The sequence below is a fragment of the Alosa pseudoharengus genome, unplaced genomic scaffold, assembly GCF_046254945.1.
Source record: "Alosa pseudoharengus isolate Yale_2024_CS ecotype anadromous, Long Island Sound unplaced genomic scaffold, YU_APseudo_1.1 YU_APseudo_1.1_scf_10, whole genome shotgun sequence".
NCBI classification, from domain to species: Eukaryota; Metazoa; Chordata; class Actinopteri; order Clupeiformes; family Clupeidae; genus Alosa; species Alosa pseudoharengus.
Window position 1 is genome coordinate 31,949,148 of NW_027468565.1, and position 14,758 is coordinate 31,963,905.

General features: G+C 40.1%; 2 protein-coding genes across 3 annotated transcripts; one reads left to right on the top strand and one right to left on the bottom strand.

Annotated features, from left to right (window-relative positions):
• Positions 1–969: 969 nt before the first annotated feature.
• tph2 (tryptophan hydroxylase 2 (tryptophan 5-monooxygenase)) lies at positions 970–8,064 on the top strand. The gene is made up of 11 exons (XM_076270175.1): positions 970–1,255; positions 1,902–2,045; positions 2,395–2,578; positions 2,802–2,941; positions 3,181–3,248; positions 3,472–3,668; positions 4,090–4,225; positions 6,513–6,639; positions 6,950–7,045; positions 7,230–7,363; positions 7,506–8,064. Exons 1-11 carry the CDS (start codon positions 1,097–1,099, stop codon positions 7,678–7,680), a joined length of 1,560 nt encoding a protein of 519 aa, XP_076126290.1. The 5' UTR covers positions 970–1,096; the 3' UTR covers positions 7,681–8,064.
• A 94-nt stretch (positions 8,065–8,158) lies between these two features.
• On the bottom strand, positions 8,159–11,333 carry LOC143105995 (uncharacterized). Of its 2 annotated transcripts, none has more exons than XM_076270163.1 (6): positions 10,853–11,333; positions 10,495–10,593; positions 10,290–10,348; positions 9,558–9,827; positions 9,148–9,188; positions 8,159–8,470 (listed from the first exon to the last, which is right to left on the bottom strand). In XM_076270163.1, the coding sequence occupies exons 1-6, from the start codon at positions 11,085–11,087 to the stop codon at positions 8,464–8,466; spliced, it is 711 nt and encodes a 236-aa protein (XP_076126278.1). In that variant the 5' UTR covers positions 11,088–11,333; the 3' UTR covers positions 8,159–8,463. The 2 variants fall into 2 exon arrangements, with proteins under 2 accessions (XP_076126278.1, XP_076126270.1); XM_076270155.1 differs by having other exon boundaries at positions 10,290–10,366; positions 10,853–11,330.
• Positions 11,334–14,758: the final 3,425 nt, after the last annotated feature.

The window sequence follows — 14,758 nt, forward strand, 5'->3', positions numbered from 1 at the left end:
TCTTGAGAGAGTATAAACCCAAACAAGCATTTGGCCATTACTGCTGCTCTTTTGTAGTGAACAGTTATGGTTATGGTCATATGATTTAACAAACGCTTTTGTCCAAAGCAGCTTACAAATAAAACAATACATTAGTTAAAAATGAACAGTGAACAGTTTTACAATGTTGGTAAGACTACATTAAGGAAAATAGCTATAATAAACAATAATATCAATGCAATATCAATGATCAATAGCCTAATGAAAGTAAACAAATGCCATAATATAGAAGCCATAACTCATAAGAACCACTTAATTAATTAAGTGTATGCTGAACAGATATGTAGACCCCTCTTGAAAGACCCAAAACTATCACAGGAACACAGAGCACTGGGCAACTCATTGAGAACAGTTATACACACCACAAAATACCTAAAAGTTAGGATCATGCAATATTCATGTCTGAATAGTCAAAAAAAAAAAACTTTTACATTTTCAGTATTCTTTGTTTATTTACACCCCAGATTACCACTCTTGATTTGAAATACCAGACTACTGTCCATGTAGCTTTACTTTCATTACCATGTTATGAAGTCTGAACTATGACATGGTAATTAGTGCACATATGCACAGCTAGCTCTGGACATACCTTAAGACAGCATAAGTACTGTAGAGCAGGTCATTGTTACTGTGTCACCAAGTAGCTTTGTGATTAAGGTGAAGAGGGTCATCCATCTTCAGCAGGGCTGATTAGGGGGCTGAGCGTGTCCATGCTTCCAAAATAAGTTGGGCTGGGATGAGTACGTCCACCCCACCCACCCTAAGAGGATGTGCTTCCTCAGAAAACAGAGAGAGATAGAGTGAGAAAGTGTGTGTGAGAGATAGAGAGAGAGAAGGGTGGGGGTGCTGAGAGAAAGAGATTATGGGGGCTTCTGAGAGATTGGGAGAGAAAGAGAGAGAGAGAGAGAGAGCGGATATGCAGCTTATCACATCCATCCATCATGCTATATAAACAGGGCTCTGTACTCACCAAGGGTGTCTTAGCTTTTCCGCCTTCAGCTCCAGTGTGAGGTGCGTGTGAATCTTCTGTGTGTGTGTGTCCCTAAGTGTCTCCCCGATGGCGTCCCCCAAAGGCCAGCTGACCAGGAAGGGGCTTCAGCCTGTGCCGAGGATGCAGCCAGCCATGATGATGTTCTCCAGCAAGTACTGGGCCCGTAGGGGCCTCTCTCTGGACTCGGCCATGTTTGACCAGCAGCTGCACACCGGGGGCAACCTAGTGAGAGAAGGGTTCAAAATGATGGTGAGTAAAACAACAACAACAAGAACTTTTAGAGGAATTAACACAACATGAATAAACAGAGAAATGCTGGCTTTGCAGTCATAGATAAAGCAAAGGCAAAGAGATGTTGCACATTATGTTGTTGTGAAGAACTCAGTACATCTGTAGGTGAATTCAGATGTCAGATAGTTGTTGCTTTATGTATATATTGTGTTGTGTCTGTTTTTTGGACATTTGGGCTTTTTTAATTGCTTCTAATGTTGCAATTTGGAATAGGATGCAAAGGTAATTATGTTGTGAAATATCTTAGTATCTATAGCAGAGGTGAACACAGGTGGAGTATTGTTTATTTGATCTTTTTTTTTTTACTTTGCTCTGTGAAGATCAGACTTCCACATCTAAAATTAGTAAACAGATAATTTTTTGTCAACAAATAGCTCACTATGCTAAATCCTGGTGTAATATAATTGTGTAGCTCTTGTGAGTAGGTGCATAATCCCTGATTTGTATTCATAAGAGTTCACCCCTGTGAATAATACATTGTAATCCATCAATATCCTGCTCAACCCACATGCATAAGATCAGATGACTTCAATGCCACTCCTTAAGTGCTTGAATTGTGTCATCCTTTGCCTCCTGATAGGCTCGTAGAAACTCCTTTGGCAGAATAGATGAAAAACCTGATAAAGAAGGCAATAGTGCACCCCATGACCCAGGGAAGACTGCTCTCATATTCTCTGTGAAAAATGAAGTGGGCTGCTTGGTGAGGGCTTTGCGTCTTTTCCAGGTAAGTGGATATGGTGTCGCATTTAGATGGTTGTTGTCGAGTAGGAATTTATAGGCTATCACTATGTCTCCAAATCCCAGAGTTAATGAAGTCTCTACCATTCTATTTTTGTCCGATATCTATGTCTAAGACAATAATTAGTCCAAGTCCTAGCTTTATATGTTACATAAGCTTAAGTAGTATTAGGTTCTTAATACCTCATAATCATGCACTTTCTTGTTAGGATCTTGAAGGTGTTAGGATTACAGACATATCAGGACTTTCTATTGTATTACTGGACAGTAGTATTACTCTCTTAATTAACACCTACTGTACTGTACTACGGTGTGTTTGTGTTTCCTTGCTGAAGGAGAAACATGTCAACCTGGTCCATATCGAGTCCCGCAGATGCAAGCGCGTGCCCACAGAGGTGGAGATCTATGCTGAGTTCAACTGCACCAAGAAGGAATTTAACGAGCTGGTGCAGTACCTCAAAGACCACGTCAATATCGTGTCCTATAACACACCTCAGCATGTGTGGTCTGAGGACGGAGGTGCGTGCTTTACACTGCCTCATCTATTCACTGAGGAAATCTGGTGCTTTAAGTAAAATGTCTTTACCCTGTAACCTGTTGTTCAAATTCTGGTGTCTGCGATTCTGAGGATCGCAATTCGTGTTGTTGTACATGGATTGAGACAATGTGTTCGATGCTGAGGTCAAGGGTCTTAACAATTTTATTTTGCTCGATTTTTAGTAAACTTTCAATTCTATCCTAGACTGTGAGGATTGTGTGTGTGTTCTGGGGAGCTTACCAGATGGGGAAGGAGTTCCCTGGTTTCCTCAGAAGATTTCTGAGCTGGACCAGTGCTCCCACCGAGTACTGATGTACGGCTCCGAGCTCGACGCTGACCATCCCGTGGGTGTGGTTTTCATACAAACACTTTCATATCATTAGCCTAAAACTTTAATTAAAAATAATGATGTGGCTCATGAGTGATTTCATCACATCAAACCAGTCATAAGATTTGTCATAGCTTGGTGCAGTGTAAAAAAAGAACTTTAAACTGTATTATGCTCTCAACATTGATTCTATGATTTGAAATTGAAATTATAATTTGCAGTAGGCCTACTCTTTTGTTTCCTTGTGTTCTAAAGGGCTTCAAAGACAATGTGTATCGTCAGAGGAGGAAATACTTTGTGGAGGTTGCAATGAATTACAAATTGTTAGTGAAGTATCTACATCCCATTCATTTAAAATTGCATTATTAGTCATACTTCATCATTTCTTCAATTGAGCTTTTTTGCATTATACACAATGCAATAACTGACTCAGTTATTACACTGTGAATGCTGTAAAAAAGTTCATTTGTAAAACTGGTTGATTCTGCATCCAGCCACTGTATCCGCCTATGCAATGACGACCGACTGTATGTATTTCTTTGTTAGTGGGCAACCAATACCTCGCATAGAGTACACAGAAGAGGAGGTCAAGACTTGGGGGGTGGTATTCCGTGAGCTCACCAAGCTCTACCCCAGCCACGCCTGCCGAGAGTACTTGAAAAACCTCCCATTGCTCACAAAGCATTGTGGGTACCGCGAAGACAACATCCCCCAGCTGGAGGATGTGTCTCTGTTTCTCAGAGGTACTAAACACAGCTGTAAACATCTTTATTTGAATGAGAATATGTGTGACTACCAGTGGTGTGAAACACTGGCCTAAAAAGCAGTAATGCACTCCAGACATGCTGAATGAAATATTAAGTGGCAGTAAACAAAAAGAAACTTTTGTACAAACAAGGAGATAGTTATTCCATCACAATTAGGTTTGTCCAATTGAACCCTGAAATTTAATGCAGTTGAATATTCATTAATGTTCTTGTTAGTGGCCATGATTCCATTCATTCAACTCTATTTCTAATTCTGAGTCTTATTATCATTCTCCTCTCAGCCAGTTCACAATTCTGCAATTTGATTTATTTTTTTAAATTAAGTATATTCAAGGTTTTTCAAAAAATAATATGTTTCCTTGTTCCTTTGACTAAATGCGACCTATGACCTTTCCAGATAGGTCAGGGTTCACCGTGCGTCCAGTGGCTGGGTATCTGTCTCCGCGTGACTTTCTGGCTGGCCTAGCCTACCGTGTGTTCAACTGCACCCAGTATGTACGTCACAGCACCGACCCGCTATACACACCAGAGCCGTGAGTACTGAGTACACACCCAAACTCACCTGCTGGAACGTCTCACTCACATACACACATATACATATACACGCACGCACACACACACACGCACACACACACACAGTGTCACCTACTGGAAGGTCAAACACACATACACACACGTACACACACACACACACACACACACACACACACATACATACATATACACACACACACAATGTCACCTACTGGAAGGTCACACACACACATACAAAACACACATCTATGCACACAGACATACATACACACACGCACAGACATACACACACAATCTCACCTAGGGAGGTCACACACTCACACCCATACTCAGACACACACATCACAGACAAATAATAAAATAAAATAATAATACAATAAAATAGTCTGGCACATACATACATACACTATCTCACTTCATGGAAGGTGTCACACACACACGCACACACACACATACACACACACACACAAATATACTCAGACATACAAACCACGCTTCCCATTTTCTTGGTAAACACAAACATCTGAAGGAAAGAATATGGCATCTTTTAAGAAGAAAAGACTAATACAACACGTGTGGTACAAATGAGTTGAACTCAGATACTTTAGAAGGAGCCCTGTAATATTAGTTAAGATGCCTAACATCAGTGAATGTTATTTGAAATATTTAGTATTTTGCATAGCCTGTAGCTCTGCCCCATACACTGGGCTCTATCTTGGCGATCTAAAACGCATGGTCACTGGCGAATAGTTTAAATACATTTAGATTTAGGGGTTTGTCCAGTCCACATTCAGGGTGGTTTTGTTTTCAAACGTTGGACACTTGGCACAAAAAGGCGGTTCTTATGTTTCTAAATCAGTCATGGGTGTGTTTTGGGCGTAATATCCTTTAAACCAATGAAAATTACATCTGTCATCATTCCCTTTAACAGCAAGCAGCGCAACTTCAAACAGGCAGCGCGTTTTGATAGTCAGTGGCCTTGCACGCAAGACCATATTATTTGAAGTCATTGGCAAAGTGAAACTAACTTCACTGTGGTCTCATAGTCAACGACAAAACAGTTATACACAGTTAATTACTTTCACTATTGACTGACGATGTGTTACCATCGAAAACATATACTGAAAAAAGCAACACTTACCCCAATAATGTTCGAATGACTGAATAAAAAACCTAAGAACATTTATCCTGCAGAAGAGTTGCTGCTTAGGCCTACATCTCATGACAGTGCGTCTTCAGCTGTGCTTCATATGCGCCTTTCGCTATATACCAGGGGCCGGTTTCCCAGTAACATTCACTCTTAGCGAGCTACGAAGTTGTTTACCTTTATAGTCGTGGTTCCTGAACTGTCCCTTAAGAGTCTTCTTACAAAATGATCTACCCTTAATTAACAAAGTTTTCACAAGGTCTGTAGGGGGAAGCGAACGGCAATCTATCGGCATGACCAGCTGCTATAACCCCCTAACACCTTTACCCGTTACGCCGTCCTTCATCACTCCATATGAAGAACTTATTTGAATAATAGTATTTCATTGTTTTGTTTTCATCACAGCTGATTGACCAGCAACCTCATTTAATTCAGTATTTTGTGCCATTGGTTAACATTAAACATAAAAGCAATCCCCCATTAAACATTGTAGAAGATAGTTCCAGAAACTATTTTCTTAATTAGCCTACTTACATAAAATCATTGGCGAACCAAAACAGTGATATTGTACCATACAAGTTGTATGCGCAACAGAGATTTTTAAAGATTGCTGTAGGCTACAGTGGCGGCGACTAGCGTCGAGAGCCGAAACATTGCTAAGGTGCAGCTAAGAGTGCTCCAGACCACTCTTACCAATGAACGATGTACGAAAGAAAATCGTAGCAAAGTACATTTCGGGAAATGCGTGAAAATGTTATGATAGAGATAAGTTAGAGGTTACGAACTACGTAGGGTTAAGAAGGCTTCGGGAAACCAACCCCAGGTTTTTCTTGGTCAGTGGCATAATGCTTTTTAGATGGTGTAAGATAGCGATTTTTAGATCATGCGCCAGACCACACCTTATGTCGTTAATTGCCACACCCCTGGGCGCATTGTTTAATAAAGCGCATGGCGAAGTGAATCGTATGGCAAAAAATTTGAGTGTAAGATAGGAATAAGCTTTGCGTCGTGATAAGAATACACTTTGCGCTGCGTTTTAGATCGCCAAGATAGAGCCCTAATACAATTATGTAGTTCTATTTTATTGTGTTGTGCCTGCCAGTCTTTTCCCATGTTCCCAACGTTCCCATCTCCCACAGGGACACTTGCCACGAGTTACTGGGTCACGTTCCCCTGCTGGCCGACCCAAAGTTTGCCCAGTTCTCCCAGGAGATCGGACTGGCTTCCCTGGGAGCAACGGACGAGGATGTGCAGAAACTCGCCACGGTGAGTGGCACGTCTCTCAGACATTCATCATCTCCCTCCAGCTCTGTATCGTGAGGATGAGGGAGATGGAGACGGAGAGGTCCATGTTGTGGTAGTACATGTGTGCTGAGCTGATGTGTCTGATTATCTTTGAGTGGCAGCTATTTAGCATAATGTGAAGAAATGAGAAAGGCGCTAAAAAGGTCACAGCTATTGGCAGTGGCATTTACAATCTCATTGTTTGATGTGTGGAGCTGAGCCTCCTGTGTGCTTGTCCACTCTCCGTGGCATGACATTTTTATAATTTCATGTCCTTCTATGCATCTCCCAGTGTTATTTCTTCACCATTGAGTTTGGCCTGTGTAAACAAGAAGGGCAACTGAGAGCATATGGAGCAGGGCTGCTCTCTTCCATTGGAGAGCTGAGGGTAATCTTCCTACGTATGAATATGAATATTAACAATATATATGAGCATTATATATGCACACATAAATGCACACGCACACACTTTTATCACACATTTGTAGCAACACAGCAGATTGAATTTGAATCTTAATGTGTTCCCTGGTTCAAGGAGTTACTGAGTAATGCTGTTTCTGTTTGCTGTCAAGCATGCACTCTCTGACAAGGCCACAGTGAAGACATTTGAGCCCAGGACCACTTGCAATCAGGAGTGCCTCATCACCACCTTCCAGGACGTTTATTTTGTCTCGGAGAGTTTTGAGGAGGCCAAAGAAAAAATGAGGTAATATATATACTTAAGGGCCCCCTATAATTCTTCACTGTGATTCTGAAGACTAGACCGTGAGAGATGTGCAGATAGTTAAGGAGCAGCTGCTGAAGAATTCATAACCCTTCGTAACCCATACTTAACCTTCTTTTCTCAGGGATTTCGCCAAAACAATCAAGAGGCCGTTCTCAGTGTACTACAACCCCTACACTCAGAGTGTTGACCTCCTAAAGGACACCAGAAGCATTGAAAATGTGGTGCAGGACTTGCGTAGCGACCTCACTACAGTGTGCGATGCTCTGGGCAAGATGAACAGATACCTGGGCATATAGTCTTGTTTGCATCACTCCCATGGAAACGGCCAGCACTTTGTCAGTTTTCAGTTGGCTCTAGTTGTAAATTGTGTGATTGCAAAATGCCTTCAAATGTATTTCACTGCCAATTTTCTGTTGTGCTGCTATAAATCTCTTCCTACTTTCATAGTTTATTGCAGTATAGACAAGGAATAGTGCAGCTTCAGATTCGGAAAGTCAAGTGTCATAAGACCTAAGGTTTTATTCGGCAACACAGACCCAGCCATTTCAGTGTGAGGCCAGTGGCAATGAGTCATTGCAGAGCCCTCTTATAGACCCTTTCAAGAGAGTTCCATTATTAGCATCATAGTTGGCCCCACAAGACTTGCTTTTTAACATTCCATATGTTATCTTAATGCAGAGGAAGTAGATTGGGGCCCAAATAGAATGTTCAAGCATTGTTTTTGTTTACCTTGTTGAAAGGGTCCATACAATGCTGGTTTTCTTCTTATGAAAACATTGTAATCATCAACACTTTATTTAAGGACGCTTACTATAGCATACAATTTCCTGAACGTGTATGAGCTCTTAATATTCAAAAAAGCTCTTCACATTTATATTCATGTTTTGCTGCCACATGACAGCAGAGTCAAAAACAAACATAAAAAAGAAACAAAAACATCAATAACAACAAAAAAAACAGTATTAAAAGAGTAAATACAGTATAATCAACAATCAATTAATGGAATTCATACAGTGGAGTCATTGACTGGCTTGTCCTGGCATGTTGTGTCCTCAGCATGTTTCTCAAAGTCACTGTGATCAAGACCTATACACATGTCATATATACAGTGAATAAAGTGTTAACATCTGAAAGTGTTAGCATCTGAATAACTGCTCTAACACTGTCCACTGCTGTAGCATTATATATTGTAAATCTACAATGGGATGTTTTTAAAGACTGTATTTCCTTTTAATTCCCTTTCACCAACAAACGTCGGTCCATTGCAGCAGAATTATTATTGTATTCACATTTTCCAAAAAGGTCATTATAAAAATATATGTTGTGAAGTATCAAAGAATATACTAAGATCAGTTTAAAAAATAGAAAACTGTGTTTTCATCTTAATAGTACATCACTGGATCATATCTGCACTCTACATTCTGAAAGTTGGTAGAATGAAATGGTACATGTGAATGATACGTATTTAAGATAAAATGTGATGATCATATGTGTTAACACGTTCAAAAAGCTGCTGTCTGATCTAACATTCAGTCTTGGGTGTATTGTGAATATAGTACTGGATCTGAAATATTTTGTCATTCTCTGGTGTTAGTGAACTAACTGATCAAATGAATTTACGAATTGCATTCAAAATGAAATCTCTTGGTTATGGACATTTCAGGAGAGAGGTAGTAATGTCAACTTATGGCACAACTGTGGTCCCTTGTCCAGGCTTTCCTGACATTAGAGAGAAAGGAAGTATAGAAATCTGTGTGACTCACTGGACCTCATCTTCATCGTCCTGCCCATCAAAGGCTTTCTCCTGGGGGAAACACAAACACAAACAGATCAGGTTCATGTCTATCTGTGTCTGTGTGTGTGTGTGTGTGTATGAATTAAGGCATAAATATGCCAACTTGCCAAATTAGAATTAGATTAGGAAATCTGTTTTCAAATTATGGCGTCAATTATGGACTCATTAAGGGTACTACATAGTTCATACTGCATAGGGATGGATGAAAATAGTACATATTAAGAGAATTTAAGATGTAGTTTATATGGTTGTATTAAGACAAGTAAATAAATAATAAAATTAATGTGAGTGCATGTGAAGGATTTTAAAGAATACATTTATATTGCCTCCTAGAGTCAGTCGAACAAAGCCTTTAGATCTGGTCTGTCCACTACTTACCCAGCCTCCATACTTCTGCACCCATCCAGAGAAGTTCTGCTGCAGGAAATGGGCTCCGAAGCCCATAATTCGGTTCATGGGCTGCACATCCAGAGTCGAGAGCCTGCTAGTCACCTCAAAGGTCATGGCTATCTGGGCCTGCTGGGTGCCATGTGTACTACCAGCCCAGGAGGGGACAACGCAGTCCAAGAAAGTCTTGGTTACCTTCTCAAATAAGCTGTAAGAGAAGGAGCCTTGGAGCTGTTTGACCAGCTCTGGGTTCTTTTTAAGCTGGGGAGAAAGGGGGCAGAGAGAGTGGAAAATCAGCCTGGCAGGAGGATAGGTTTACTCTGGTACAGTAACATTTATCTATAACACAATTGTATTATAGAATGGTTTGATGAAATCATTAAAAGAATGGACTTAATACACTATCATATCAAAGAAGACAAGACACCAAAGACGTCTTTAGTCAAACAAAAGAGTATCTTTACCTAGATGTTGCACTTTTTGTGGGGAATTAAGGTGAATATAAGGAGGCCATATTTGTTTAGCCTACACAAGATCTACAGTATGCTTTCTGGTACATTCTATAAAAAGCTATACTAACATCACACAATGCTGACATAAATACATCAGGCATAGTAGCCTACAATACAAAAGCCACATCAACACACTTAAATTGGCTGAGGTGGAAATCAGGCTACTCGAGGTTAGTGTGAGTTGAGCATTGTGCGACGCTACGTTTTTTACCTTTCCATCCAGTTCATCCCCAGCTTCCCTCAGGAGTTCAACAAGTCTCTGGATAAAATCTGCATTAGACGAAATACCTAGTGACAGTCATGTACAATAAGAATATGTGAAAGAGGAAATTAAAGTCAACATATTCCCTTTAATGCAGGTCACTGCCCATTTCATTCATTAAATTATATCTAGGTGGCATCAGAATTAGACCTACCATCGCTACTATCAGTCACTACTACATCAGGGACGAGGTCTACATTGTCGGCGATCTGGGTAAGCTTGTCAGCAACACTGCCCAACTCATCCGGTGGGGCTAAAAGGTCAGAAAAGTGCAGATTATTTTTTCTTGTCCTGTCATGTTTCCCTCTATTTTTAGTCAAGTTCCTCTTTGTGAAGACCTCTGGACCCAACTTTTATAACCCACGATTTAGAAGTAAATGAATGCACCATGAAAGACTAAAGACTAATGAAAAGTTAAGACAACAGATTTAGAGGACTTATTATTGAGAAATAGTAGGCCTGTAGCAGAACCTTTATAGCGTAATGCAATTGGCCGTATATAGGCTACTCACCTAGTCCCTGGGCAACACGTCTTAAACCACCACTCGATCCTACAGCTTTCTGGTTTGACTTGAGTTGAGAAGTGAGGTGGGGTAACCTCAGTGAAGTGACCAGTGACTCGTTCAAAGCGCTTCTTCTTTTAGAACTCTTCTTTTTCCGCCTGGTGCAGTATGCCTGGAGCAACTTAAATTCAGTGCTATCCACCGAGGCAGCTGTTGGACTGACTTCTCCTGAAATGGTCTCCATTGCTCTAGGCTACGGAGTTACACACTTGTCCTACAGTATGAAACTGACAGTATGAATTACAAATATGCTACGAAAGCTAAAACATTATAGAGTTCGGCTGTGCAAAATAAGTAGGAAGTCATAACGATAAAGTTATCAGGCCTATTTCCTTAATCAAATCGCCATACGCGCCTATACTGATGACAGGAAGCGGCATGCGGTGTGCTCGCGGCTAGGTTGCATTGCGCGAATGGTCCAAAGAATGGGCTGGGCTCAGCGCAAATTTACTTTCAGTTCCACAATTTAAGGTCAGGGGTCCTGGTATCCAAATGTGTAGTGTAAGTGTTCTTAATATATCAGCAGAACCCACCTCAAGCAACAAAAATGAATTAGAAAAAAATTAAAAATCATTTGTGAGAAAAAGCATAAAAAAATGCGCTTTAATATCACGGGAAAGTTAATTTCCCCCGCCCCAACCTCCAACTTCAACTCACTTCATCTTTGAGTCCATAAAAACACTCGTACCAAATTTGAAGCATTTACGTCAAGCCGTTCTGGAGATATAATGCTGAATGCATGAGATATGGCTGGGATTTTTATTTTGACACACAGGAAACACTTTAACAGGATGTGTAGTTCAGGTAGAGCTAGATTGTATGCTTAGAAGCTGAGACAGTTGAATTCCTCACAGGTGACACCTGTGCCAGTGTTCTAATTAGCCTGGGAACTGCTCTGAGAACTACTTAACGAGCGCAGCTGGCTCTATTATGACATCACAGCCCCCATTCAAGTCTATGGGGGAAAAATACACTTTTAATTACAAATATCTCAAAAAGTATAAACTTCTCAAAAATGAAAAACGGATAGTACGGTAAAGCCTTGGAAGATCTACGGAACGGTCTTTGAACCAAATTTGTACGTTAAAACCTGAGGGAGATATCCTATGACGCTAGCTTTATGGTACGACAATATGCCATATTAAGTAGGCTAGCTGAATATTACCGTGAGTTTCCCAAGGAGCTGAACACGGGCCGCCTCAATCTTCAGCTTAAAATGATACATAGTGTTATCGGGGAGACTCGGTGCACCACGGTGAAAGGTGGCATGGATATTAAGTAAGCTCCATCCACAAACAAGAGCTCTCTTCAGCGAGGTAGATGAACTTATTCATTCATCTGTGTCTTTGCGTGCCTGTTTCAGTGGCCTCCTCAGAGCGTTCTTTCTCTTCTTTTTGAAAGTTTAGGCTAGGTTAAAGGCTACACTGTGCGTTTATGATGTCAGCATTTGTTGTAGGCTATATTTGTGATATGTGGATCAATTTAATGTAGGCTAGCCTATGAATATTGCGTTGTGTAGGCCTATGTTATGCATATGTTTTGAGTCAATGTGTTCTGTCTAATATGCTGCGCGATAGGGTCTTTAGCCTGTTTTGACACCCATGTCAGAAGCGTCAATAATTATTACGTTTTATCAATGTTGGTGTTCAACAGTTTTATATTTCTCGTGTTCACCGGCGATTTCGGTGCAAGGCTACAGCAACTTTGTTACCTTACTAGTGTAGCGTCAGATAGCAGACGGTTACTTTGACCCCCCCACTACAGCACCCCCAACCAAAACTCACTTCCCACGGCCCTGAACACACAAGCAGCTATATTTGAGTATGTAGTTAAATCGCATCTCACATATTCACAGACTCTATAGCACCCCCTAGAAATCCAATATTTCCTATATTTGGCTCCGCCTCCTGGCAACACACAAGTCATTAGATGTCCCAAATTTCACAAACTAGTTTGTTATCATCCCGTGTATCAAAATACGTGCCACATGTTGGTACTATCTTGAATTAACTAGTGTAATCCTATCAAGGCCTGTCTGACCTATGCAAATTATGGCCATCTAAACCTAGGGTTAGCATTTCTAACTTGCATACCTTATAAACAGACTAAATTTAGCATGTGACATCTATCTATGACATAAAATATATGAGATACGTAAAATCACATCTCACACATTCAGACTCTATAGCGCCCCCTAGAAATCTACATTTTCCAATCTTTGGCTCCGCCTCCTGACAACATACAAGCAGCTAGAGGTCTCAAATTTGACAAACACGTTTTTTATCATTCCCTGTATCAAAATATGTGCCACATGTTGACATTTCATGAAATAATGGGTGTGACACTTACCTAGGCCTGTCTGGCCATATGGGTGTCTCAATTGTTTCTGAGTATGTCCGGTGCATCAAACTTGCCATGGCAGGTAAGATCAGTGAAATTGGGTTTATTTCAGAACAGCACACCTCTGTGTATCATATTCAATCAAAATATGGATGTTTTAATGGTTTGTGTATGATTTAATAACTTTTGTTGGTCAACATCTGTCAAAAAATGCTCTCTGAACGGCCATTTCTGAAGATTTCTTGTGCATCAAAATTCCCACAGCACCTTACATTAGTGAAATTGGGTTTATTTCAGCACAGCACACCTCTGTGTATCATATTCAATCAAAATATGGATGTTTTAATGGTTTGTGTATGATTTAAGAACTTTTATTGGTCAACATCTGTCAAAACAATGCTCTCTGAACGGCCATTTCTTAAGATTTCTTGTGCATCAAAAGTCCCACAGCACCTAAGATAAGTGAAATTGGGTTTATTTCAGCACAGCACACCTCTGTGTATCATATTCAATCAAAATATGGATGTTTTAATGGTTTGTGTATGATTTAAGAACTTTTGTTGGTCAACATCTGTCAAAAAATGCTCTCTGAACGGCCATTTCTGAAGATTTCTTGTGCATCAAAATTCCCACAGCACCTAAGATAAGTGAAATTGGGTTTATTTCAGCACAACACACCTCTGTGCATCATATTCAATCAAAATATGGATGTTTTAATGGTTTGTGTATGATTTAAGAACTTTTGTTGGTCAACATCTGTCAAAACAATGCTCTCTGAACGGCCATTTCTTAAGATTTCTTGTGCATCAAAAGTCCCACAGCACCTAAGATAAGTGAAATTGGGTTTATTTCAGCACAACACACATCTGTGTATCAAGATCAATCAAAATATGTAAGTTTGTGATTGCTTTAAACAGGGGGTTGTCCAATACACATAAAACAAACAGCAAATGTACGCTAATACAAAGCAGCACTACAGGCACTAAATAATAATTTACATTTGATCAGATTCACTTTTATTGTCATTGTGCAGAGTAAAAGTACAAACAGGGTTCCCACTCTTAAGTCAAATGTAAAATTCTATGACTTTTCCCTGACAAAACACCTGAATTTCCATGACTTACAATATACCGACCAATGATTTCAGAGCACCCGCATCAAGAGTCTTTTACTTTTTTAGAGCGGGAGATGAATAAATAGGCATTGAATTAACACAGTTGGGCTACTCAAGCAAGCTGTAAAGCTAATAACCAGATATACACCAATACTATGTGGAAATATATGCATTTTGGCTAGTACATCATAAACTACTACGAAAAAATTTCCTGATATTCCATGACTTTGCCCCCAAAATTATAAAAATTCCCTGACTTTCCATGTCTGGAATAGACTTTCTAAAATTCCATGATATTACAGAAACTCTATGACCCGTGGGAACCCTGTACAAAGCAAAAGTGCAATGTGATATACAAAGTATAGACAGATGGTGCATAGGCAGGACAAGAAATACTGTAT

What these genes read in the sequence shown, in the direction of transcription:
- tph2 (XM_076270175.1), top strand. Translation starts at nt 1,097, where the DNA reads ATGGCGTCCCCCAAAGGCCAGCTGACCAGGAAGGGGCTTCAGCCTGTG. An exon ending in CCGCTATACACACCAGAGCC is followed by an intron (nt 4,226 to 6,512) that starts GTGAGTACTGAG and finishes CATCTCCCACAG; the next exon opens with GGACACTTGCCACGAGTTAC. An exon ending in GAGGCCAAAGAAAAAATGAG is followed by an intron (nt 7,364 to 7,505) that starts GTAATATATATA and finishes TTCTTTTCTCAG; the next exon opens with GGATTTCGCCAAAACAATCA.
- LOC143105995 (XM_076270155.1), bottom strand. Translation starts at nt 11,087, where the DNA reads ATGGAGACCATTTCAGGAGAAGTCAGTCCAACAGCTGCCTCGGTGGAT. An exon ending in AGTGACTGATAGTAGCGATG is followed by an intron (nt 10,367 to 10,494) that starts GTAGGTCTAATT and finishes GACTGTCACTAG; the next exon opens with GTATTTCGTCTAATGCAGAT. An exon ending in GGGATGAACTGGATGGAAAG is followed by an intron (nt 9,828 to 10,289) that starts GTAAAAAACGTA and finishes CTTTCTCCCCAG; the next exon opens with CTTAAAAAGAACCCAGAGCT.